General features: G+C 46.9%; 1 protein-coding gene across 2 annotated transcripts in view; it reads right to left on the bottom strand.

Annotated features, from left to right (window-relative positions):
- Nucleotides 1-7,096: 7,096 nt before the first annotated feature.
- The window catches only part of LOC115168704 (alpha-enolase), a 34,021-nt gene continuing 14,136 nt past the window's right edge, over nt 7,097-26,981 (bottom strand). Inside the window, exons 3-12 of one of the 2 annotated variants that reach the window (XM_029724205.1) lie at nt 25,437-25,532; nt 25,256-25,314; nt 24,159-24,228; nt 19,450-19,583; nt 18,933-19,155; nt 13,268-13,465; nt 10,699-10,900; nt 10,177-10,285; nt 8,493-8,551; nt 7,097-7,771 (exon numbers count right to left, since the gene is read on the bottom strand). In XM_029724205.1, the coding sequence (XP_029580065.1) occupies nt 7,708-7,771; nt 8,493-8,551; nt 10,177-10,285; nt 10,699-10,900; nt 13,268-13,465; nt 18,933-19,155; nt 19,450-19,583; nt 24,159-24,228; nt 25,256-25,314; nt 25,437-25,532 (1,214 nt within the window). In that variant the 3' untranslated portion in view covers nt 7,097-7,707. Of the gene's footprint in view, nt 7,772-8,492; nt 8,552-10,176; nt 10,286-10,698; nt 10,901-13,267; nt 13,466-18,932; nt 19,156-19,449; nt 19,584-24,158; nt 24,229-24,729; nt 24,789-25,255; nt 25,315-25,436; nt 25,533-26,981 lie in introns of both variants that reach the window. The other variant, XM_029724204.1, reaches the window with a different exon arrangement.

Genomic DNA, 26,981 nt, shown 5'->3' with positions numbered 1-26,981 from the left:
ATCTTTGGATGTGGTGATTGGGCATTCCATCTACTGGTGAATTATCGCCATCTACTGTAGAAGTGGGAATGGGAAATTCCAAGACCGTGACCACAGAGTTCATACTCTGATGTAGCAGTACCACTGAGTGGACAAAACATTAGGAACACCTTTCTTATATTGAGCTGTACCCTCTTTTGCTCTCAGAATAGCCTCAATTCGTTCGAGGCATGGACTCGAACAAGGTGTTGAAAGCGTTCCACAGGGATGCTGGCCACAGTTGTGTCAAGTTGGCTGAATGTCCTTTGGGTGGTGGACCACTCTTGATACACACGGGAAACTGTTGAGCTTGAAAAACCTCAGCAGCGTTGCAGTTATTGACACACTTCAACCGGTACGCTTGGCACCTACTACCATACCCCATTCAAAGGCACTTAAAGTGCATTCAAAAAGTATTCAGACCCCTTGATTTTCTCCACATTTTGTTATGTTACAGCCTTATTCTAAAATTGATTAAATATATTTTATCTCATCAATGTATACACAATACCTCATCATGACAAAGCGTAAACAAGATTTTAGAAATCTTTGCAAATTTTTCCAAAAAAATATAAAATATATACCTTATTTACATAAGTATTCAGACCCTTTGCTATGAGACTCAAAATTGAGCTCAGGTCCATCCTGTTTCCATTGATCATCCTTGAGATGTTTCTACAACTTGATTGGAGTCCACCTGTGATAAATTAAATTGATTGGACATGATTTGGAAAGGCACACACTTGTCTATATAAGGTCCCACAATTGACAGTGCATGTCAGAGCAAAAACCAAGCCATGAGGTCGAAGGAATTGTCCATAGAGCTCCGAGACAGGATTGTGTTGAGGCACAGATCTGGGGAAGGGTACCATACCTCTTCCCCTACTGTATTTATTTATTTAGCTTCTTTGCACCCCATTATTTCTATTTCTACTTTGCACTTTCTTCTACTACAAATCTACCATTCCAGTGTTTTACTTGCTATATTGTATTTACTTCGCCACCATGGCCTTTTATGCCTTTACCTCCCTTATCTCACCTCATTTGCTCACATTGTATATAAACTTATTTTTCTACTGTATTATTGACTGTATGTTTGTTTTACTCCATGTGTAACTCTGTGTTGTTGTATGTGTCAAACTGCTTTGCTTTATCATGGCCAGGTCGCAATTGTAAATGAGAACTTGTTCTCTACTAGCCTACCTGGTTAAATAAAGGTGAAATAAAATGTCTACAGCATTGAAGATCCCCAAAAACGCAGTGGCCTCCATCATTCTTAAATAGAAGTTTGGAACCACCAAGACTCTTCCTAGAGCTGGCCGCCCGGCCAAACTGAGCAATCGGGGGAGAAGGCCCATGGTCAGGGAGATGACCAAGAATCGATTGTCACTCTGACAGAGCTCTAAAGTTCCTCTGTGGAGATGGGAGAACCTTCCAGAAGGACAACCATCTCTGCAGAACTCCACCAATCAGGCCTTTATGGTAGAGTGGCCAGACGGAAGCCACTCCTCAGTAAAAGGCACATGACAGCTCGCTTGGAGTTTGCCAAAAGGCACCTAAAGACTCTCAGACCATGAGGAACAAGATTCTCTGATCTGATGAAACCAAGATTGAACTCTTTGGCCTGAATGCCAGGCATCACGTCTGGGGGAAACCTGTCACCATCCTTACGGTGAAGCATGGTGGTGGCAGCATCGTGCTGTGGTGATGTTTTTCAGCGACAGGGACTGTGAGACTAGTCAGGATCGAGGGAACGATGAACGGAGAAAAGTTCAGAGAGATCCTTGATGGAAAATCTGCTCCAGAATGCTCAGGACCTCAGACTGGGGTGAAGCTTCACCTTCCAACAGGACAACGACCCTAAGCCCACAGCCAAGACAACACAGGAGTGGCTTCGGGATAAGTCGCTGAATGTCTTTGAGTGGCCCAGCCAGAGCCCGGACTTGAACCCAATCGAACAACTCTGGAGAGAACTGAAAATAGCTGTGCAGCGACGCTCCCAATCCAACCTGACAGAGCTTGAGAGGATATGCAGAGAAGAATTGGAGAAACTCCCCAAATACAGGTGTGCCAAGTTTATAGCGTCATACCCAAGAAGACTCAATGCTGTACTCGCTGCCAAAGGTGTTTCAACAAAGTACTGAGTAAAGGGTCTGAATACTTATGTAAATGTAAAATTTCAGTATTTTTTTGCTTTGTGATTATGAGGTATTGTGTGTAGATTGATGACGAAAAAAAAAACAATTGAATCCATTTTGGAATAAGTCTGTAACGTAACAAAATGTGGAAAAAGTCAAGGTGTGTGAATATTTTCCAAATGCACTGTAAATCTTTTGTCTTGCCTATTCACCCTCTGAATGGCACACATACACAATCAAAGTTTCAAGGCTTAAAAATCTTTCTTGGCCTCCCGAGTGGTGCAGTGGTCTAAGGCACTGCAGTGCTTGAGGCGTCACTACAGATCCGAGTTAGGTCCCGGGCTGTGTCGTAGCCGGCCCCGACCGGGAGACCCATGAGGCGACGCACAATTGGCCCAGCGTCATCCGGGTTAGGGGAGGGTTTGGCAGGCCAGGCGCATGCACGCTGACACATTGATGCGGCTGGCTTCCGGGTTACAGCCGTATGGGAGTTGCAGCGATGGGACAAAACTGTAACTACCAATTGGATATCATGAAATTAGGGAGAAAAAAGGGTAAGAAACCTGTCTCCTCCCCTTCACTGATTGAAGTGGATGTAACAAGTGACATCAATAAGGGATCATAGCTTTCACCTGCACTCACCTGGTCAGTCTATGTCATAGAAAGAGTATACTTGAGTATACTTAATGTTTTGTATACTCAGTGTAAATCATTGCTCAGTACAGAACACTAACTTGGTTGTTACTTAGGGAGTGTTTTATTAACCAATAAATCAAGACAATGTGAGCGACATTAATAATACACAAGATACAAAACATGTATGACTTCAGCAGAGGTGTGGACTCGAGTCACAAATATGATGACTTGCAACTCGACTTTGACACCAATGACTCGTGACCTGACTTGATACCCTCCCGAAGCGCAAATATTAAAAATGATTCTGTTAAAAAAAGTGTGCAGCGCATCAACTCTTCATTTAACGGATTACAGTTTGAATCAGACAGCAGCCAATCAAATTGTGCGTGGCAGTGCAGAGGAACATTCAGATGGAGCCCATGGAAAGATGATACCCAAAATTATTATTTTCGGCTGTAAAGACAAAGCTGTATCTACAAAAAAACGGATTGCAACTTGCAAAACATGCAGGAAGAAAATTACAGACGGAGGCGCAACAACTTCCAACTTTGTTCGACATTTGAAGCTGCACAAAGAACGGTAAGTCGTGGCTAATATAGCCGACAGCTATATATTTTATTACTTTACTGGTGTAGCATGTAGGCTAACGTACCGTTAACTCAATGAGCCTCCACACAGTCAGTCAGTGCGGGAACATGATCATTGCACCCAAGATTGAGCTACAACTGGCTAGGCAGTTAGTAGACTAAATCCTGTCTGATGTTACTGCTGTTCCTAAAACCATTGACATACGCTAGCCTACTGTAACCACACAGAGAGAGAGTGTGTGTGTGTGTGTGTGTTAAGGTTGGGTGATTGTGTACAAGTCTACATCGCCCGATTGCGCCCCATAGCGATCCTTGAAAGTCGATCACTATTGGGGGGTGTGTCTTTCTCATGGCTACCCATGTATTTGGTAAGTTTATTTGTTTATTTGGTAAGTTTATTTGGTAAGTAATAAATATATAGATATTTTTAAAAGCATTCATGATTTGCGTAAATGTAATAATATACTATTACTCTTGTTAAAAATGAAATGAAGAGCACATTATGACTTGTTTAGGACTCGAAACAAAGTTTAGGACTTGAGACTTGACTTGATACTTGTTGGTCTTGACTTGAGACTTGACGGTCTTGACTTGAGACTTGACCCGGACTTGCCTGTCTTGACTTGGGACTTGAGTGCTAAGACTTGAGACTTACTGGGTGACTTGTAAAAACAATGACTTGGTCCCACCTCTGGACTTCAGTGATCACAGCTTTCAAAAGGATGAAATTTTTTTTGTGTCAGAATGCAGTTTAACAAACACGGTTTAACAAATCAATGAATTATAAAGCCCTTCAACAAAAGCCTGTACACACTGCTGGTGTACCCACTATAATAACTTGGCCCTATTTAAAAGTGGTAGTTTGGATCGTGGATGCTGAATGGACGAGCAGCGTCACAGCTAACAGTTATATCTAAAACGTCTAGGTCTCCATAAGAATATCATGTCGCTGTTGCTGTGCCAACCATCTCTTATATTTATCTCTCTTTATCTTCCTGCTCACTTCCAGCCTAGAATTTAGTTTGGTACAGCGGGGGGTTTAATATAAGCCTCGCTGTCTGCCTTGTCTGACCTCGAAAAACAATGTTTCACTTTTTAATTTCGATCTCTGTAGTTAGGCGTTTATGAAGTTACATAATGATGTTTATATACATCATTGGTTACATTAAAAAATGAACAAAGTAATCTGGATCAGTGATGTATCAAAACGTCATGTAACATTTTCGTGCCAAGTCATATTATTTAAGATTTAATATGACATATTTTTTTTATAAAGGCGAAGGTGGAAAGACAATGTATTTATCCATTTACATGTACTGTATGTACGCTGTAAATCAAAGAAAAATGTTAAACTAAGATAAACAGAGACCTCTAGCGGTCAGTCACTGGTAGGAACATAGCGGTACTTCATGGCAGTAACCACCAGGGGGTGTAATGACTCAAAGAAAAAGAGATGGAAACGCAGCTCTCAAACAAGGGAGGGGGTTGGTCAGTGTTTACAGATTTTCCACAACGGAGATTATTCAGATTTTCCCCAAATGTAGCCTTTTTATGTTTCTGTCCCTGAATCAAATCTGTATTGTTAAAAACACAGCAATAAGACCAATTTTCTTACTGAACGGCAGTTGATTGCACTCCCTCACTATGAGACGTTGTAGCAGTTCCTGTGTTACAAGGTTGGTGGCACCTTAATTGGGAAGGACGGGCTCGTGCTAATGACTGGAGTGGAATCAGTGGAACGTTCTAAAATACATCCAACACGTGGTGTCCAGGTATCTGATGCCGTTCCATTTACTCCGTTTCAGACATTATTATGAGCCGTTTCACAGCTCCTAAAAGAGGAATAATAAACTGTTTGCCTCTTGCTTCATATGATCCATACAAGGATAATGAAATGTATACAGCTAATCGATGGTGGCAGCCAGGTCTATACACTTCCGCAGCGGAATGAACTTCCAGCCTCCGTGGGCAAGCAGCCATGTAGCGTAATGCTTCTGACTGAGCATCCATCTTGGCAGGGCTCAGGCAGACCTGGGTTCAACAAGTATTTTAAATCATTTTAAATACTTTATCAGGGCTTGATTGATCTTGTCTGGTGAAATGGAACCAATTGAATAGTCTCAACTTCTAGCTAGCAGGGGCGGCAGGTAGCCTAGTGGTTAGAGCGTTGGGCCAGTAACCAGCAGGTAGCCTAGTGGTTAGAGCGTTGGGCCAGTAACCAGCAGGTAGCCTAGTGGTTAGAGCGTTGGGCCAGTAACCAGCAGGTAGCCTAGTGGTTAGAGCGTTGGGCCAGTAACCAGCAGGTAGCCTAGTGGTTAGAGTGTTGGACCAGTAACCAGCAGGTAGTCTAGTGGTTAGAGCGTTGGGCCAGTAACCAGCAGGTAGCCTAGTGGTTAGAGCGTTGGGCCAGTAACCAGCAGGTAGCCTAGTGGTTAGAGCGTTGGGCCAGTAACCAGCAGGTAGCCTAGTGGTTAGAGCGTTGGGCCAGTAACCAGCAGGTAGCCTAGTGGTTAGAGCGTTGGACCAGTAACCAGCAGGTAGTCTAGTGGTTAGAGCGTTGGGCCAGTAACCAGCAGGTAGTCTAGTGGTTAGAGCGTTGGGCCAGTAACCAGCAGGTAGCCTAGTGGTTAGAGCGTTGGGCCAGTAACCAGCAGGTAGCCTAGTGGTTAGAGCGTTGGGCCAGTAACCAGCAGGTAGCCTAGTGGTTAGAGCGTTGGGCCAGTAACCAGCAGGTAGCCTAGTGGTTAGAGCGTTGGGCCAGTAACCAGCAGGTAGCCTAGTGGTTAGAGCGTTGGGCCAGTAACCAGCAGGTAGCCTAGTGGTTAGAGCGTTGGGCCAGTAACCAGCAGGTAGCCTAGTGGTTAGAGCGTTGGGCCAGTAACCAGCAGGTAGCCTAGTGGTTAGAGCGTTGGGCCAGTAACCAGCAGGTAGCCTAGTGGTTAGAGCGTTGGACCAGTAACCAGCAGGTAGTCTAGTGGTTAGAGCGTTGGGCCAGTAACCAGCAGGTAGTCTAGTGGTTAGAGCGTTGGGCCAGTAACCAGCAGGTAGCCTAGTGGTTAGAGCGTTGGGCCAGTAACCAGCAGGTAGCCTAGTGGTTAGAGCGTTGGGCCAGTAACCAGCAGGTAGTCTAGTGGTTAGAGCGTTGGGCCAGTAACCAGCAGGTAGCCTAGTGGTTAGAGCGTTGGGCCAGTAACCAGCAGGTAGCCTAGTGGTTAGAGCGTTGGGCCAGTAACCAGCAGGTAGCCTAGTGGTTAGAGCGTTGGGCCAGTAACCAGCAGGTAGCCTAGTGGTTAGAGCGTTGGGCCAGTAACCAGCAGGTAGCCTAGTGGTTAGAGCGTTGGGCCAGTAACCAGCAGGTAGCCTAGTGGTTAGAGCGTTGGGCCAGTAACCGAAAGGTTGCTAGATCAAATCCCCAAGCTGACAAGGTAAAATATCTGTTGTTCTGCCCCTGAACAAGGCAGTTAACCCATTGTAAATAAGAATTTGTTCTTAACTGACTTGCCTAGTTAAATAAAAGAAAAACCCAGACCATCTTGTAATCTAGGCAGACTGTAGGAAACACTCAAAGTATTTGAAAGATTTCAAATAATATTTAAACCCAGGTCTGTAACTCACAGGCCCTTCAAGGGGAGCCAGAATGATTTCAGTGTCACTGAATTTTGTGATACAGGAACTTACAGATTATATAATAACAAGAAAGCACACAGAGAGGCAGAATGACATCTCTTGTCTGTTTCATAGGTTTATTTCTGGTAATTCTGCCAACGCTTACAGTAGCAACACTAGAACTTCTCTTCAGAGGTGACACATTGCACATACTGTCTGTCCTGCACAATAACAGCACAGTGCTAAACGTACAGAAGCTCTCCACTGGAATAACACTACTCATAGGAGACAACCAAGAAATGACTACAACTCACAAGAAGCAAAACAAAGATCTCTCATCATCACACGATAAGGTCACACACTGACGACAAACAAAGATCTCTCATCATCACACGATAAGGTTACACTGATGACAAACAAAGATCTCTCATCATCACACGATAAGGTTACACTGACGACAAAGGACAGACACTATTTAAGGAGTCATAGAGGTTAGGTTGGTGGCGGTGCATTACGGTCAGTGCAGTACAAGTTAGATTAGGGTTTCCTAACGTAGTAACGGAACCCCAGACTTGGACATTGGGGGGTTTAATTTCAGTGCTGCTCCATATTCCTTCCTCTGGACAGGGCAGTGCGTAGAGACCTAGCGTTATGGCTAGGGGGTTTTACTGTACTTATGCAGGATGAAAACACACGAAGGCCCAAGGAGAAGTTGAACCTCCTTAGATTGGGTGCCTGAAGTTCTGGCCAGCAAAGACAGCTTTGTCTCCAAGCTCCTCCTCAATCCTATGGAAGGTAGTCAGACATTCAATTTGGCTGGAGGTTTCAACAGTTGAAGTACTAAAATAGCCTACTATTATTCTGGATAATGGTATATTAAGATGAGTGATATAGAGCGCGCCAGCTTGTAACCCTAAAAACCAGAAATGAGTTAACTCTGTTTGGTTCAGCCATTCCTATGGGGAAAGAATTGGGTTTTTGGGATAGACGACGATAATAAGGTCTGAGGTAAACACAGGCTTAGGAGATCTGATACGTTTTGTTCTTTGTCATAATAAGGGTTAGTTAACATGACCTTTATAAGTTATGAAGCCTTCATGTTTTGTTCTATGAGATAATATCAGTCAGTTAACATGACCTCTATGAATGATGAAGCCTTTATGTGAGCTTCAAAATTCACAAAAAGTGACGTTAGCTGATGTAGCTTAATCTCATAGAACAAAACATATACGATGTCCTAAACCTGTGTTTACCTCAGACCTTATTATCGCTGTCTATCCAAAAACCCTGCCAAAAAAAACACCATTCATTTCCCAATAGGTTTTGTCCTACGAACCATGGGGGAGTTAGAGCCTAAAAAAAGACTTACTGCTCTCTGTACACCAAATGTAATGCCAAATGTACACCTTTAAAGTCAAAGGATGTATTTAATGAAGAACATATGACATGATATTACTAGTGACAATATTTTATACAACTGAGTTAAGAGTTTAAAGACGGAGCTCACCTGAGCAGCTGGTTGTACTTAGCCAGACGCTCAGATCTGCATGGGGCACCGGTCTTGATCTGGAGAAGGACACACAGCATACCACAGCATACCAGTTATTTTAAGTTGTCTGGAACACAGCATACCACAGCATATCAGTTATTTAAGTTGTCTGGAACACAGCATACCACAGCATATCAGTTATTTAAGTTGTCTGGAACACAGCATACCACAGCATATCAGTTATTTAAGTTGTCTGGAACACAGCATACCACAGCATACCAGTTATTTAAGTTGTCTGGAACAACAGGTATCAATACAGAATTATTTCCAGGAAAAGCTGATGCTGAAAAAACTATGGTGAGAATAAAGCACTGCTCTCATGACAGAACTTGCAGTGGGATCTCAACATGACAGAACTTGCAGTGGGATCTCAACATGACAGAACTTGCAGTGGGATCTCTCATGACAGAACTTGCAGTGGGATCTCAACATGACAGAACTTGCAGTGGGATCACAACATGACAGAACTTGCAGTGGGATCTCAACATGACAGAACTTGCAGTGGGATCTCAACATGACAGAACTTGCAGTGGGATCTCTCATGACAGAACTTGCAGTGGGATCTCAACATGACAGAACTTGCAGTGGAATCTCAACATGACAGAACTTGCAGTGGGATCTCAACATGACGGAACTTGCAGTGGGATCTCAACATGACAGAACTTGCAGTGGGATCTCAACATGACAGAACTTGCAGTGGGATCTCAACATGACAGAACTTGCAGTGGGATCTCTCATGACAGAACTTGCAGTGGGATCACAACATGACAGAACTTGCAGTGGGATCACAACATGACAGAACTTGCAGTGGGATCTCAACATGACAGAACTTGCAGTGGGATCTCAACATGACAGAACTTGCAGTGGGATCTCTCATGACAGAACTTGCAGTGGGATCTCAACATGACAGAACTTGCAGTGGGATCACAACATGACAGAACTTGCAGTGGGATCTCAACATGACAGAACTTGCAGTGGGATCACAACATGACAGAACTTGCAGTGGAATCTCAACATGACAGAACTTGCAGTGGGATCTCTCATGACAGAACTTGCAGTGGGATCTCAACATGACAGAACTTGCAGTGGAATCTCAACATGACAGAACTTGCAGTGGGATCTCAACATGACGGAACTTGCAGTGGGATCTCAACATGACAGAACTTGCAGTGGGATCTCAACATGACAGAACTTGCAGTGGGATCACAACATGACAGAACTTGCAGTGGGATCTCAACATGACAGAACTTGCAGTGGGATCTCAATATGACAGAACTTGCAGTGGGATCTCAACATGACAGAACTTGCAGTGGGATCTCAACATGATAGAACTTGCAGTGGGATCTCAACATGATAGAACTTGCAGTGGGATCACAACATGACAGAACTTGCAGTGGGATCTCAATATGACAGAACTTGCAGTGGGATCACAACATGACAGAACTTGCAGTGGGATCACAACATGACAGAACTTGCAGTGGGATCACAACATGACAGAACCAAGTGTCTGTCTGCTGAACTTTGAACCAACATCTCCTTCAGTGTTAGGTCACACCAGTATTAAAATCTGCTTCATTAAATAAATGTAATTTTGATAAAAGTAATCCAGTTAAATCTGTAGTCTGATGAGAAGGTATCCTACCTGTCCAGTGCAGAGACCGACGACCAGGTCAGCGATGAAAGTGTCCTCGGTCTCTCCAGAGCGATGGCTGACCATCACCCCCCAGCCATTGGTCTGGGCCATTTTGCAGCTACACAGGAAACAGCAAACACATTCATTAGCTAGTACAGAAACGTACACATACATACCACAGGAGGCTGGTGGCACCTTAATTGGGGAGGACGGGCTCGTGGTAATGGCTGGAGTGGAATAGGTGTGTAACGGTAACAAATACATCAAACACATGGTTTCCATGTTTAATGCCATTCTATTATGAGCTGTTCTCCCCTAAGCAGCCTCCACTCATACACCCAATGTCCCCAGATGGGTTTGACACCCAGGTCCACACTAACATCCACTACATTTTCCCCTTTCATCAGTCTCCCTACCTTCAGCACTGTCTGAAACAATGGCAACAAAATGGCTGCCAGTGGAGTGACACTCCACTCAGTGATGGAGCCAGGCTGAACCAAAATGGCCGTCTGTGTGTGGACAGTTACTCACGCCTGCAGGGACTCTGTGACGGAGCCGATCTGGTTGACCTTGAGCAGCAGACAGTTGCAGGCTTTGTCGGCCACACCCTTGGCGATGCGCTTGGGGTTGGTGACGGTCAGATCATCACCCACCACCTGGATGCTGGTCTCAGCCGTGAACTTGGACCATGCAGCCCAGTCATCCTGGTCAAAGGGATCCTCAATGGACACCACTGTAGAAGACAGAGGAGAAGGGTTGTAACGCCTTAGTTGTTAGAACATGTTGCTGAGGACACTACTGGGGTGAGAAGGGGGAAGAAAGAGCAGTGCCACTCTAAAGCCTAATTGACTGCAATTACAAATGTGAATGGGTAACAGAGTGCCCTATGGGTAACAGGGTGCCCTATGGGTAACAGGGTACCCTATGGGTAACAGAGTGCCCTATGGGTAACAGGGTGCCCTATGGGTAACAGGGTGCCCTATGGGTAACAGGGTGCCCTATGGGTAACAGAGTGCCCTATGGGTAACAGAGTGCCCTATGGGTAACAGGGTGCCCTATGGGTAACAGTGTGCCCTATGGGTAACAGGGTGCCCTATGGGTAACAGAGTGCCCTATGGGTAACAGGGTGCCCTATGGGTAACAGAGTGCCCTATGGGTAACAGTGTGCCCTATGGGTAACAGGGTGCCCTATGGGTAACAGGGTGCCCTATGGGTAACAGAGTGCCCTATGGGTAACAGAGTGCCCTATGGGTAACAGAGTGCCCTATGGGTAACAGGGTGCCCTATGGCTAACAGGGTGCCCTATGGGTAACAGAGTGCCCTATGGGTAACAGTGCCCTATGGGTAACAGGGTGCCCTATGGGTAACAGAGTGCCCTATGGGTAACAGAGTGCCCTATGGGTAACAGAGTGCCCTATGGGTAACAGAGTGCCCTATGGGTAACAGAGTGCAGGGTGCCCTATGGGTAACAGGGTGCCCTATGGGTAACAGGGTGCCCTATGGGTAACAGAGTGCCCTATGGGTAACAGGGTGCCCTATGGGTAACAGGGTGCCCTATGGGTAACAGAGTGCCCTATGGGTAACAGAGTGCCCTATGGGTAACAGAGTGCCCTATGGGTAACAGAGTGCAGGGTGCCCTATGGGTAACAGGGTGCCCTATGGGTAACAGGGTGCCCTATGGGTAACAGAGTGCCCTATGGGTAACAGAGTGCCCTATGGGTAACAGGGTGCCCTATGGGTAACAGAGTGCCCTATGGGTAACAGAGTGCCCTATGGGTAACAGGGTGCCCTATGGGTAACAGGGTGCCCTATGGGTAACAGAGTGCCCTATGGGTAACAGGGTGCCCTATGGGTAACAGGGTGCCCTATGGGTAACAGGGTGCCCTATGGGTAACAGGGTGCCCTATGGGTAACAGGGTGCCCTATGGTTAACAGGGTGCCCTATGGGTAATAGGGTGCCCTATGGGTAACAGGGTGCCCTATGGGTAACAGGGTGCCCTATGGGTAACAGTGTGCCCTATGGGTAACAGGGTGCCCTATGGGTAACAGGGTGCCCTATGGGTAACAGGGTGCCCTATGGCTAACAGGGTGCCCTATGGCTAACAGGGTGCCCTATGGGTAACAGGGTGCCCTATGGGTAACAGGGTGCCCTATGGGTAATAGGGTGCCCTATGGGTAACAGGGTGCCCTATGGGTAACAGGGTGCCCTATGGGTAATAGGGTGCCCTATGGGTAACAGGGTGCCCTATGGGTAATAGGGTGCCCTATGGGTAATAGGGTGCCCTATGGGTAATAGTGTGCCCTATGGGTAATAGTGTGCCCTATGGATAATAGGGTGCCATTTAGGACTGTTAAACCGGAGTCTTAACAGTATAATGAGGATCAGTGTTCTCAGTAACAGACCTGGGTAACTCAGCCGGAGTCTTAACAGTATAATGAGGATCAGTGTTCTCAGTAACAGACCTGGGTAACTCAGCCGGAGTCTTAACAGTATAATGAGGATCAGTGTTCTCAGTAACAGACCTGGGTAACTCAGCCGGAGTCTTAACAGTATAATGAGGATCAGTGTTCTCAGTAACAGACCTGGGTAACTCAGCCGGAGTCTTAACAGTATAATGAGGATCAGTGTTCTCAGTAACAGACCTGGGTAACTCAGCCGGAGTCTTAACAGTATAATGAGGATCAGTGTTATCTCAGTAACAGACCTGGGTAATTCTTCATCTAGTGGTAGTAGCACTGCCGACCCCAGGCAACCTATCCCCCTTGGTGATGGGGACCCTGGACAAAAGTAGTGCACTATATAGGGAATAGGGCTCTGGTCTAAAGTAGTGCACTATATAGGGAATAGGGCTCTGGTCTATAGTAGTGCACTATATAGGGAATAGGGCTCTGGTCTACAGTAGTGCACTATCTAGGGAATAGGGCTCTGGTCTAAAGTAGTGCACTATATAGGGAATAGGGCTCTGGTCTAAAGTAGTGCACTATATAGGGAATAGGGCTCTGGTCTAAAGTAGTGCACTATATAGGGAATTGGTCTCTGGTCTAAAGTAGTGCACTATATAGGGAATAGGGTGCCATTTGAGACACATCAAACACCCACCTGGGTAATCCTTGACGAAGCTCTTGTAGAGGTCTCCCAGCTGGTCTGGTGTGATGTAACGGCTGGGGTCGTCAGGTGACTTGAAGTCCAGGTCATATTTCCCATCCTTGTAGAACTCGGAGGCGGCCACGTCCATGCCGATCACGATCTTGTCGGTATAGCCGGCTTTGCCAATGGCTTCCTTCAGCAGCTCCAGAGCTGAGAGGAACATAGATGAATAAGAGATTCCCTCACGCTAAATTATGAGATTTGCTTAGCTTGATATATATTTTTTCCATATTTACAATACCATTAACAAAATACATTATTGACTAGGCTATAATTTGTGGCCAAATCACTTCAAGTAACTTCAAACCTAGTCATTGAACTGATTTGAGTTGATTTGGTCATGCAATTGTTAAGATATTCTTCAGGGAGTTTGCACAATAAATACATATGAAAATAAATCCTCAATTATTTTACAGTTTCATCATGACCTCTGCTAAGTTCCCCGCTGGGGCTTCTGCCATGTTAGCACCTTGACCAATAACCTGGCACTAACCTGGCACTGAGCTACACTGACCTGGCACTGAGCTACACTGACCTGGCACTGAGCTACACTGACCTGGCACTGAGCTGGCACTGAGCTACACTGACCTGGCACTGAGCTACACTGACCTGGCACTGACCTGGCACTGAGCTACACTGAGCTGCACTGAGCTACACTGACCTGGCACTGAGCTACACTGACCTGGCACTGAGCTACACTGACCTGGCACTGACCTGGCACTGAGCTACACTGACCTGGCACTGAGCTACACCGACCTGGCACTGAGCTACACTGATCTGGCACTGAGCTACACTGAGCTACACTGACCTGGCACTGAGCTGCACTGAGCTACACTGACCTGGCACTGAGTTGCACTGAGCTACACTGACCTGGCACTGAGCTGCACTGACCTGGCACTGAGCTGCACTGACCTGGCACTGAGCTGCACTGAGCTACACTGACCTGGCACTGAGCTGCACTGAGCTACACTGACCTGGCACTGAGCTGCACTGACCTGGCACTGAGCTACACTGAGCTGCACTGACCTGGCGCTGAGCTGCACTGAGCTACACTGACCTGGCACTGAGCTACACTGAGCTACACTGAGCTGCACTGAGCTACACTGACCTGGCACTGAGCTAGATGTACTGAGCTACACTGACCTGGCACTGAGCTGCACTGAGCTGAACTGAGCTACACTGACCTGGCACTGAGCTACACTGACCTGGCACTGAGATGCACTAAGCTACACTGACCTGGCACTGAGCTGCACTGAGCTGCACTGAGCTACACTGACCTGGCACTGAGCTGCACTGAGCTACACTGACCTGGCACTGAGCTGCACTGAGCTACACTGACCTGGCACTGAGCTGCACTGACCTGGCACTGAGATGCACTGACCTGGCTCTGAGCAGCACTGACCTGGCACTGAGCTGCACTGAGCTACACTGACCTGGCACTGAGCTACACTGACCTGGCACTGAGCTGCACTGACCTGGCACTGAGCTGCACTGACCTTGCACTGAGCTGCACCGAGCTACACTGACCTGGCACTGAGCTGCACTGACCTGGCACTGAGCTACACTGACCTGGCACTGAGCTGCACTGAGCTGCACTGAGCTACACTGACCTGGCACTGAGCTGCACTGACCTGGCACTGAGTTGCACTGAGCTACACTGACCTGGCACTGAGCTGCACTGACCTGGCACTGAGCTGCACTGACCTGGCACTGAGCTACACTGAGCTGCACTGAGCTACACTGACCTGGCACTGAGCTGCACTGAGCTACACTGACCTGGCACTGACCTGGCACTGACCTGGCACTGAGCTACACTGAGCTGCACTGACCTGGCACTGAGCTGCACTGAGCTACACTGACCTGGCACTGAGCTACACTGAGCTACACTGAGCTGCACTGAGCTACACTGACCTGGCACTGAGCTACACTGAGATGTACTGAGCTACACTGACCTGGCACTGAGCTGCACTGAGCTGCACTGAGCTACACTGACCTGGCACTGAGCTACACTGAGCTACACTGAGCTGCACTGAGCTACACTGACCTGGCACTGAGCTACACTGAGATGTACTGAGCTACACTGACCTGGCACTGAGCTGCACTGAGCTGCACTGAGCTACACTGACCTGGCACTGACCTGGCACTGAGCTACACTGACCTGGCACTGAGATGCACTGAGCTACACTGACCTGGCACTGAGCTGCACTGAGCTGCACTGAGCTACACTGACCTGGCACTGAGCTGCACTGAGCTACACTGACCTGGCACTGAGCTGCACTGAGCTACACTGACCTGGCACTGAGCTACACTGAGCTACACTGAGCTGCACTGAGCTACACTGAGATCTACTGAGATACACTGACCTGGCACTAAGCTACATTGAGCCACAGTGGCTGGCCAGTCTATGCATTATTCAGTATTGGGTTGAGGTCTTAATTTGGAGACCATCTGTTGCCTCCGGAGCAGCATTCCTTGGCAATGAGCAGAGAGCTCCAGCAACATAGGGTCCCTGTGGTGTAAACACGTGGGGAAGTGGAGATAGGGACTGGGGGCAAAGAGGTCTATACTAGTGAAGTACTAGAGGGTTCTGGGAATGTTAAAGGAGGGAACGTTCCCTCTCAGCTAAGGCACAGAAGTTAAGGAAATCATGTTAGCAGCACTACTCATTATCCAACTGAACTGAAGTGCAGCTGCAGTGGTGCCATATTGCTGGTCTTGTACTGGGAAAAGAAAGGTTTTCCTACTGCAGCTTGTGATAACGGATGCTGTGAAAAGGGCTATACATCTGACTGACTATTGGATGGATTGATTGACTGACTGACTTACTGTCAAATCTGACTGATTGATTAACTGACTGATTAATTAACTGACTAACTGACTGATTAACTGACTGACTGACTGGTTAACTGACTGACTGACTGACTGGTTAACTGACTGACTGGTTAACTGACTGATTGGTTAACTGACTGACTGACTGACTGGTTAACTGACTGACTGGTTAACTGACTGACTGGTTAACTGACTGACTGATTAACTGACTGACTGATTGATTAACTGACTGACTGGTTAACTGACTGACTGATTAACTGACTGACTGATTAACTGACTGACTGATTAACTGACTGACTGATTTACTGACTGCCTGACTGGTTAACTGACTGACTGATTAACTGACTGACTAATTAACTGACTGACTGATTTACTGACTGACTGGTTAACTGACTGACTGACTGGTTAACTGACTGACTGACTGGTTAACTGACTGACTGACTGATTAACTGACTGACTGATTAACTGACTGACTGATTTACTGACTGACTGATTAACTGACTGACTGATTTACTGACTGACTGATTTACTGACTGACTGATTTACTGACTGACTGGTTAACTGACTGACTGACTGGTTAACTGACTGACTGACTGATTAACTGACTGACTGACTGATTAACTGACTGACTGATTAACTGACTGATTAACTGACTGACTGGTTAACTGACTGACTGACTGGTTAACTGACTGACTGACTGGTTAACTGACTGACTGACTGATTAACTGACTGACTGACTGATTAACTGACTGACTGATTTACTGACTGACTGATTAACTGACTGACTGGTTAACTGACTGACTGATTTACTGACTGACTGGTTAACTGACTGACTGACTGATTAACTGATTAACTGACTGACTGATTAACTGACTGACTGACTGGTTAACTGACTGACTGGTTAACTGACTGACTGGTTAACTGACTAACTGATTGATTAACTGACTGACTGATTAACTGACTGACTGGTTAACTGACTGACTGGTTAACTGACTGGTTAACTGACTGACTGATTAACTGACTAACTGATTGATTAACTGACTGACTGGTTAACTGACTGACTGGTTAACTGACTGACTGATTAACTGACTGATTAACTGACTGACTGGTTAACTGACTGACTGACTGACTGACTGGTTAACTGACTGACTGGTTAACTGACTAACTGATTGATTAACTGACTGACTGGTTAACTGACTGACTGATTAACTGACTGACTGATTAACTGACTGATTAACTGACTGACTGGTTAACTGACTGACTGACTGACTGGTTAACTGACTGACTGGTTAACTGACTAACTGATTGATTAACTGACTGACTGGTTAACTGACTGACTGACTGATTAACTGACTGACTGACTGGTTAACTGACTGACTGGTTAACTGACTGACTGGTTAACTGACTGATTAACTGACTGACTGGTTAACTGACTGACTGATTAACTGACTGACTGGTTAACTGACTGACTGATTAACTGACTGACTGACTGGTTAACTGACTGACTGACTGGCTGACTGGTTAACTGACTGACTGGTTAACTGACTGACTGGTTAACTGACTGACTGACTGATTAACTGACTGATTAACTGACTGACTGATTAACTGACTGATTAACTGACTGATTAACTGACTGACTGACTGGTTAACTGACTGATTAACTGACTGATTAACTGACTGATTAACTGACTGACTGACTGATTAACTGACTGACTGATTAACTGACTGACTGGTTAACTGACTGACTGGTTAACTGACTGACTGGTTAACTGACTGACTGATTTACTGACTGACTGATTAACTGACTGACTGGTTAACTGACTGACTGATTAACTGACTGACTGGTTAACTGACTGACTGGTTAACTGACTGACTGATTTACTGACTGACTGATTTACTGACTGACTGATTTACTGACTGACTTACTGACTGACTGATTAACTGACTGACTGGTTAACTGACTGACTGACTGACGCTCATGGTCTCTCCCCTTCCTTGTTCTCCAGGATGTTGGGGGAGAAGCCTCCCTCGTCTTCTACGTTGGTGACATTCCTCCTCCCCCCCTCTGCCCTCCCTCTCTCAACCCCTCCATTTCACCCTCTCCCCTCCCTCCCTCTCTCAACCCCTCCCTCCCTCTCTCAACCCCTCCCTCCCTCCCCCTCCCTCAACCCCTCCCTCTCAACCCCTCCATCCCTCCCTCCCTCTCAACCCCTCCATCCCTCACTCAACCCCTCCCTCCCTCTCAACCCCTCCATCCCTCACTCAACCCCTCCCTCCCTCCCTCCCTCAACCCCTCCCTCCCTCCCTCCCTCTCAACCCCTCCATTCCTCCCTCCCTCCCTCCCTCTCAACCCCTCCATTTCACCCTCTCCCCTCCCTCCCTCTCTCAACCCCTCCCTCTATCCCTCCCTCTCAACCCCTCCATCCCTCCCTCCCTCTCAACCCCTCCATCACTCCCTCCCTCTCAACCCCTCCATCCCTCCCTCCCTCTCAACCCCTCCATCCCTCCCTCCCTCTCAACCCCTCCATTTCACCCTCTCCCCTCCCTCCCTCTCTCAACCCCTCCCTCTATCCCTCCCTCTCAACCCCTCCATCCCTCCCTCCCTCTCAACCCCTCCATCCCTCCCTCCCTCTCAACCCCTCCATCCCTCCCTCCCTCTCAACCCCTCCATCCCTCCCTCCCTCTCAACCCCTCCATCCCTCCCTCAACCCCTCCATCCATCCATCCCTCCCTCCCTCCCTCAACCCCTCCCTCTCTCAACCCCTCCATCCCTCATTCTCTCTCTTACCTTCCTTGTTCTCTAGGATGTTGGGGGCGAAGCCTCCCTCGTCTCCCACGTTAGTGGCGTCCTGGCCGTATTTCTTCTTGATGACGTTCTTCAGGTTGTGGTAGACCTCGGCTCCGATCCTCATGGCCTCCTTGAAGGTGCTGGCTCCTACAGGGAGGATCATGAACTCTTGCATGGCCAGCTTGTTGCCTGCGTGGGAACCTCCATTGATCACGTTGAAGGCCTGGACAGAGACAACAGAGGTTTGAGCTTCAGTTTCAAATTACAGTTAAAGTTAAGTAAAGTCTTGTTGTAAATATATGAGGTGGTTCTGTAATTACAGTTGAAGTAAAATAATGTTGTAAATATATGAGGTGGTTCTGTAATTACAGTTGAAGTAAAATAATGTTGTAAATATATGAGGTGGTTCTGTAATTACAGTTGAAGTAAAATAATGTTGTAAATATATGAGGTGGTTCTGTAATTAGGTCCAAGCCAAAGTCAGTCAAATAAATGTAAAATCTAAACACAGGCTTACAGGGACAGGTAGGATGACATCGGGGTTGCCAGCGAGGTCAGCGATGTGACGGTACAGGGGGACACCTTTCTCAGCAGCACCGGCCTTGCACACAGCCAGGGACACCCCCAGGATGGCATTGGCACCAAACTTAGCTGGGAGGAAGGGGATGGGAGGACGGGGTAAATGCCCATATAGCTCTTTTCTGCCTCTTACTCCTGTCATCATTGGTTTTGAAAGGTGGTTCCTGGCAGTTCACCAACCCCATGACTTCACCCTAACCCTTGGTACCAAACTTAGCTGAGGGGGGAACAAAAGCCTATTTGGGGACTTTGTATTGACGCCTAGTACACTGGTGTACTGTATATGTCTAACCAGAATCCTCATGTTAACTCAATGCTGTGAAGAAATAAGGCAGTGTACAACCGGCAGATTTTGAATGGTTCCGGATGGCAGCTCACCATTTCTACATCTAAATGTAACCCTAACCCATCAGTCCCTAACCCATCAGACCCTAACCCATCAGACCCTAACCCATCAGTCCCTAACCCATCAGTCCCTAACCCATCAGACCCTAACCCATCAGAACCTAACCCTAACCTATCAGTCCCTAACCCATCAGTCCCTAACCCATCAGTCCCTAACCCATCAGTCCCTAACCCATCAGACCCTAACCCATCAGTCCCTAACCCATCAGACCCTAACCCATCAGACCCTAACCCATCAGTCCCTAACCCATCAGTCCCTAACCCTAACCTATCAGTCCCTAACCCATCAGTCCCTAACCCATCAGTCCCTAACCCATCAGACCCTAACCCATCAGTCCCTAACCCATCAGTCCCTAACCCATCAGACCCTAACCCATCAGAACCTAACCCTAACCTATCAGTCCCTAACCCATCAGTCCCTAACCCATCAGTCCCTAACCCATCAGACCCTAACCCATCAGTCCCTAACCCATCAGACCCTAACCCATCAGTCCCTAACCCATCAGACCCTAACCCATCAGACCCTAACCTATCAGTCCCTAACCCATCAGACCCTAACCCATCAGTCCCTAACCCATCAGTCCCTAACCCATCAGACCCTAACCCATCAGACCCTAACCTATCAGTCCCTAACCCATCAGTCCCTAACCCATCAGTCCCTAACCCTAACCCATCAGTCCCTAACCCATCAGTCCCTAACCCATCAGTCCCTAACCCATCAGTCCCTAACCTATCAGTCCCTAACCCTAACCTATCAGTCCCTAACCCTAACCCATCAGTCCCTAACCCATCAGTCCCTAACCCTAACCCATCAGTCCCTAACCTATCAGTCCCTAACCCATCAGTCCCTAACCCTAACCTATCAGTCCCTAACCCATCAGTCCCTAACCCATAAGACCCTAACCCATCAGTCCCTAACCCATCAGTCCCTAACCCATCAGTCCCTAACCCATCAGTCCATAACCCATCAGACCCTAACCCATCAGTCCCTAACCCATCAATCCCTAATCCATCAGTCCCTAACCCATCAGTCCCTAACCCATCAGTCCCTAACCCATCAGTCCCTAACCCTAACCCATCAGACCCTAACCCATCAGTCCCTAACCCATCAGACCCTAAACCATCAGTCCCTAACCCATCAGACCCTAACCCATCAGACCCTAAACCATCAGTCCCTAACCCATCAGTCCCTAACCTATCAGTCCCTAACCCTAACCCATCAGTCCCTAAACCATCAGTCCCTAACCCTAACCTATCAGTCCCTAACCCATCAGTCCCTAACCTATCAGTCCCTAACCCATCAGACCCTAACCCATCAGTCCCTAACCCATCAGTCCCTAACCCTAACCTATCAGTCCCTAACCCATCAGTCCCTAACCCATCAGTCCCTAACCCACCAGTCCCTAACCCTAACCCATCAGTCCCTAACCCATCAGTCCCTAACCCTAACCCATCAGTCCCTAACCTATCAGTCCCTAACCCATCAGTCCCTAACCCTAACCTATCAGTCCCTAACCCATCAGTCCCTAACCCTAACCTATCAGTCCCTAACCCATCAGACCCTAACCCATCAGTCCCTAACCCGTAAGACCCTAACCCATCAGTCCCTAACCCATCAGTCCCTAACCCATCAGTCCCTAACCCATCAGTCCATAACCCATCAGACCCTAACCCATCAGTCCCTAACCCATCAGACCCTAACCCATCAGTCCCTAACACATCAGACCCTAACCCATCAGTCCCTAACCCATCAGACCCTAACCCATCAGTCCATAACCCATCAGACCCTAACCCATCAGTCCCTAACCCATCAATCCCTAATCCATCAGTCCCTAACCCATCAGTCCCTAACCCATCAGTCCCTAACCCATCAGTCCCTAACCCTAACCCATCAGACCCTAACCCATCAGTCCCTAACCCATCAGACCCTAAACCATCAGTCCCTAACCCATCAGTCCCTAACCTATCAGTCCCTAACCCTAACCTATCAGTCCCTACCCCATCAGTCCCTAGCCCATCAGTCCCTAAACCATCAGTCCCTAACCCTAACCTATCAGTCCCTAACCCATCAGTCCCTAACCTATCAGTCCCTAACCCATCAGTCCCTAACCCATCAGTCCCTAACTCTAACATATCAGTCCCTAACCCTAACCCATCAGTCCCTAACCCTAACCTATCAGTCCCTAACCCTAACCTATCAGACCATAACCCATCAGTCCCTAACCCTAACCTATCAGTCCCTAACCCATCAGACCCTATCCCATCAGTCCCCAACCTATCAGTCCCTAACCCATCAGACCCTAACCCATCAGTCCCTAACCCATCAGTCTCTAACCCATCAGTCCCCAACCTATCAGTCCCTAACCCATCAGACCCTAACCCATCAGTCCCCAACCTATCAGTCCCTAACCCATCAGACCCTAACCCATCAGTCCCTAACCCATCAGTCTCTAACCCATCAGTCCCTAACCCATCAGTCCCTAACCCATCAGTCCCTAACCCTAACCTATCAGTCCCTAACCCATCAGTCCCTAACCTATCAGTCCCTAACCCATCAGTCCCTAACCCATCAGTCCCTAACCCATCAGTCCCTAACCCTAACCCATCAGTCCCTAACCCATCAGTCCCTAACCCTAACCTATCAGTCCCTAACCCTAACCTATCAGTCCCTAACCCTAACCCATCAGTCCCTAACCCTAACCTATCAGTCCCTAACCCTAACCCATCAGTCCCTAACCCATCAGTCCCTAACCCTAACCTATCAGTCCCTAACCCATCAGTCCCTAACCCATCAGTCCCTAATCTATCAGTCCCTAACCCATCAGACCCTAACCCATCAGTCCCTAACCCATCAGACCCTAACCCATCAGACCCTAACCCATCAGTCCCTAACCCATCAGTCCCTAACCTATCAGTCCCTAACCCATCAGTCCCTAACCCTAACCTATCAGTCCCTAACCCTAACCTATCAGTCCCTAACCCATCAGTCCCTAACCCATCAGTCCCTAACCCATCAGTCCCTAACCTATCAGTCCCTAACCCATCAGTCCCTAACCTATCAGACCCTAACCCATCAGTCCCTAACCCTAACCTATCAGTCCCTAACCCATCAGTCCCTAACCTATCAGTCCCTAACCCATCAGACCATAACCCATCAGTCCCTAACCCATCAGTCCCTAACCCATCAGTCCCTAACCTATCAGTCCCTAACCCATCAGACCCTAACCCATCAGTCCCTAACCCATCAGTCCCTAACCCATCAGTCCCTAACCCATCAGACCCTAACCCATCAGTCCCTAACCCATCAGTCCCTAACCCTAACCTATCAGTCCCTAACCCATCAGTCCCTAACCCTAACCTATCAGTCCCTAACCCATCAGTCCCTAACCCTAACCTATCAGTCCCTAACCCATCAGTCCCTAACCCATCAGTCCCTAACCCATCAGTCCCTAACCCATCAGACCCTAACCCATCAGTCCCTAACCCATCAGTCCCTAACCCATCAGTCCCTAACCCATCAGACCCTAACCCATCAGTCCCTAACCCATCAGTCCCTAACCTATCAGTCCCTAACCCATCAGTCCCTAACCCATCAGTCCCTAACCCATCAGTCCCTAGCCCATCAGACCCTAACCCATCAGTCCCTAACCCATCAGTCCCTAACCCATCAGTCCCTAACCCATCAGTCCCTAACCCATCAGACCCTAACCTATCAGTCCCTAACCCTAACCTATCAGTCCCTAACCCATCAGTCCCTAACCCATCAGTCCCTAACCTATCAGTCCCTAACCCATCAGTCCCTAACCCATCAGACCCTAACCTATCAGTCCCTAACCTATCAGTCCCTAACCCTAACCTATCAGTCCCTAACCTATCAGTCCCTAACCCTAACCTATCAGTCCCTAACCTATCAGTCCCTAACCCTAACCTGCTGAATATTCACAACTAATAAATAAAACCAAGAGAAGCAGCTAACATTTAGCAATTTAGTGTAAATGAAATGTGAAGCCTCCACGTAGTGTTCATAAAGACTTTGAGACTGCTCTAATCAGCCTTTATCAATTGTTTGTTTAAAGTTGGACCGGGCTGTCAACATCAGTTTAAAAACATGCAGGTTCGTTAGACATCCATCACCCTACTATCACTTGTTATCTATGCCTCATAATAAAGGCTCATACATGTTTATAACAAGTTATAAAGCTTTATACCTGCGGGCTCTAAGTAAAATGTTTCCCAACTTACACTTGTTCTCTGTGCCATCCATGTCCAGCATCAGCTGGTCAACCTTCTCCTGCTCCAGGACACTGACATCCTGAACAACAGGACAGACAGACACAGAACAACACACCAGTCATTAGAGACAGGGAGGAACCGACAACAAACAGACAAAAGGTTAGTTCAAAGTTCAAACAGGTTAGCTCAAAACACCAGGCTTGAAGGACGTTTAATGGTTCACTAGTACACTACTACACACAGCATCTTGAGGTGCTAGTTTTGGCAGGTTAGGTGAAAGATCTTTGGAGCTCTGCAGTGACCGTCACTGTGCTCAGGGACAGTAATCACTTTGACAGGGATCAAAGTACAGTGCTGTATTTCTAACAGACAAAAGATGCAAAGATACTATTAATACATACTATATAGAGATAACTTACCACTTTGACTCAATCGTCTTCAGTCAGGATCGTGCTTAGCAATCTACTACATGACAAACATACTGCCGTGACTCTTCCATCTCATACTGTAAACTCTATGCAACTCTGACTTGACACTAGCACGACGTTGTCAATGTTAGTCAAACGGTAAATGTTCCTACCTGCCGAACAAGTGCAGGTGCAATAGTTTTATTGATATGATCAACAGCTTTTGAGACACCTGCAGAGGGACAAGCAGAGCGTCACGACCCAGGGAGAAGTAGACCGTGCAACAGCAGCAGCAGCAGGCATTACCAGACGATCACAGAGCAAGAGCCTTAGCTCTCGCTAAGACTGGCTGTTTGGGTGGCAGCAATTAGGCTGGTTAAACAAACGTCAAGTGGAATTATCTACTATTGGGATCATGTGGGTAAATCACAGAAATAGAATGACGAAATGCCCCGCCAGTTAAATCCACCCATCTTAGAACGCTGACTTGAATAGAGATGTCCGTTATTGTCACCATATTGCTATCTGGGTAATACTGGTTTAGCAGATCTGTGATCGTCTGTGAATGCCTGCGACAGAGGTTAGTTAGTTGTCCAAATCAAAGCAAACACACTCAAAAAGTCATGCTTTCATCAACTCCAGTTCATTTCAGTGTTATCTCTGTCTTACTCCTGTTGCTCCTCCACGCTGTGTATTTACCTGGTTACACAGAGCTGGGGCCAAGAACTCATTAATATGTTTAACAGCCCTTTTCACCCCTGACAGAGGAGGAAAGATTGATGAAGTGTCAGAAAGCAAGGATGAAGATGAAAAATGTAACGGAACATTTTTTTAAAGAGGGGGCTTTGTACTATAAGGACATTGGGAAATCAAAGCAAACCTTTGCCCAGGTAGCGTGTCTTGTCGTTGTCACGGAGCTCCAGAGCTTCATAGATACCAGTAGAGGCACCGCTGGGGACGGCAGCCCTGAACAGACCTGGAGAACACACAGGATTTTAATGACTACTGTGTTTTAAATTGATTTCCTGACTCGCTGCAAGAGGCTGGCTGTTGCATACTAGTGAAAGAAATCAATATCAGAAATAGCCATCCTCAAAACGTTCCACTGCAGCCCAGAACTGACCTTAATACATCAATATTAGATCAATGATTATGGATATCCAGAGTTTTTTCTGCATAGAAAAGTATTGGGCGGGCCTCCTAAGTGTTTTTATTTTTACCTTTATTTAACTAGGCAAGTCAGTTAAGAACAAATTCTTATTTACAGTGACGGCCTACCAGGGAACAGTGGGTTAACTGCCTTGTTCAGGAGCAGAAGGACAGATTTGTACCTTGTCAACTCAGGGATTTGAGTTACTAGTTCAACGCTCTAACCACTAGGCTACCTGCCGCCCCTAGTGTTCTTTCGGGCCGACTAAGTCCAAACAGTAAAAATAAGTGTTAAATAAAATCAGATATAAAGTATGTAGAAAAGATAACGGAGCTATATATTTTTTCAATAAGATGATCTTTGAGAACTAAAATGACCAAAATAAAAATTAGACAGTCAGTGAGAATCAACATTTTTTTTAAATGATGCGTTCAGAAGTATTTTTGTCATGCCATGGGGCCCTCATTGATTTTGTTACAATGTTTCAGTCACTCAGACAGCATATGAACACAGCATAAGCCATGGCAAAATGTTTAGCTATAAAACTGCAAATATTGTATTATTATTATTATAATTACGTTTTTATATATTTTTATCTTCAACTCTACACTGTTGGAAAAGGACCCCGCAAGTACGCATTTAATTTTTAGTCTACCTGTTGTTTATGAAGCATGTGAGATTTTCTCTCCGCCAAATGGCAAAATGTGTAGAATTCCCAGCAGTTAGCTTTAACACAGCGACATTTTGTCTCGCTGGCCAAGAAGAGGGCTTCTAAAACCTCTGATATCCATAAATATCCTGAAAATCATATTTTGTGATTTGTCAGTATTACAGTATTCCGTTCATCTTTCCCTCGATCCTGACTAGTCTCCCGGTCCCTGCCTCTATAAAACATTCCCACAACATGATGCTGCCACCACCATGCTTCACCGTACTGTAGGGATGGTGTCAGGTTTCTTCCAAACATGACGCTTGGCATTCAGGCCAAAGAGTTCAATCTTGGTTTCATCAGACCATGGTCTGAGTCCTTTAGGTGCCTTTTGGCAAACTCCATGTGGGCTCACGTGCCTTTTACTGAGGAGTGGCTTCCGTCTGGCCACTCTACTATAAAGGCCTGATTGTTGGAGTGCAGCAGAGATGGTTGTCCTTCTGGAAGGTTCTCCCATCTCCACAGAGGAACTCTGGAGCTCTGTCAGAGTGACCATCAGGTTTTTTGGTCACCTCCCTGACCAAGGCCCTTCTACCCCGATTGCTCAGTTTGGCAGGGGCAGCCAG

Source organism: Salmo trutta, chromosome 30 (genome assembly GCF_901001165.1).
Source record: "Salmo trutta chromosome 30, fSalTru1.1, whole genome shotgun sequence".
NCBI classification, from domain to species: domain Eukaryota; kingdom Metazoa; phylum Chordata; class Actinopteri; order Salmoniformes; family Salmonidae; genus Salmo; species Salmo trutta.
The sequence above is the reverse complement of the archived record's forward strand: the minus strand, read 5'-3'. Positions and strand labels throughout refer to the sequence as shown.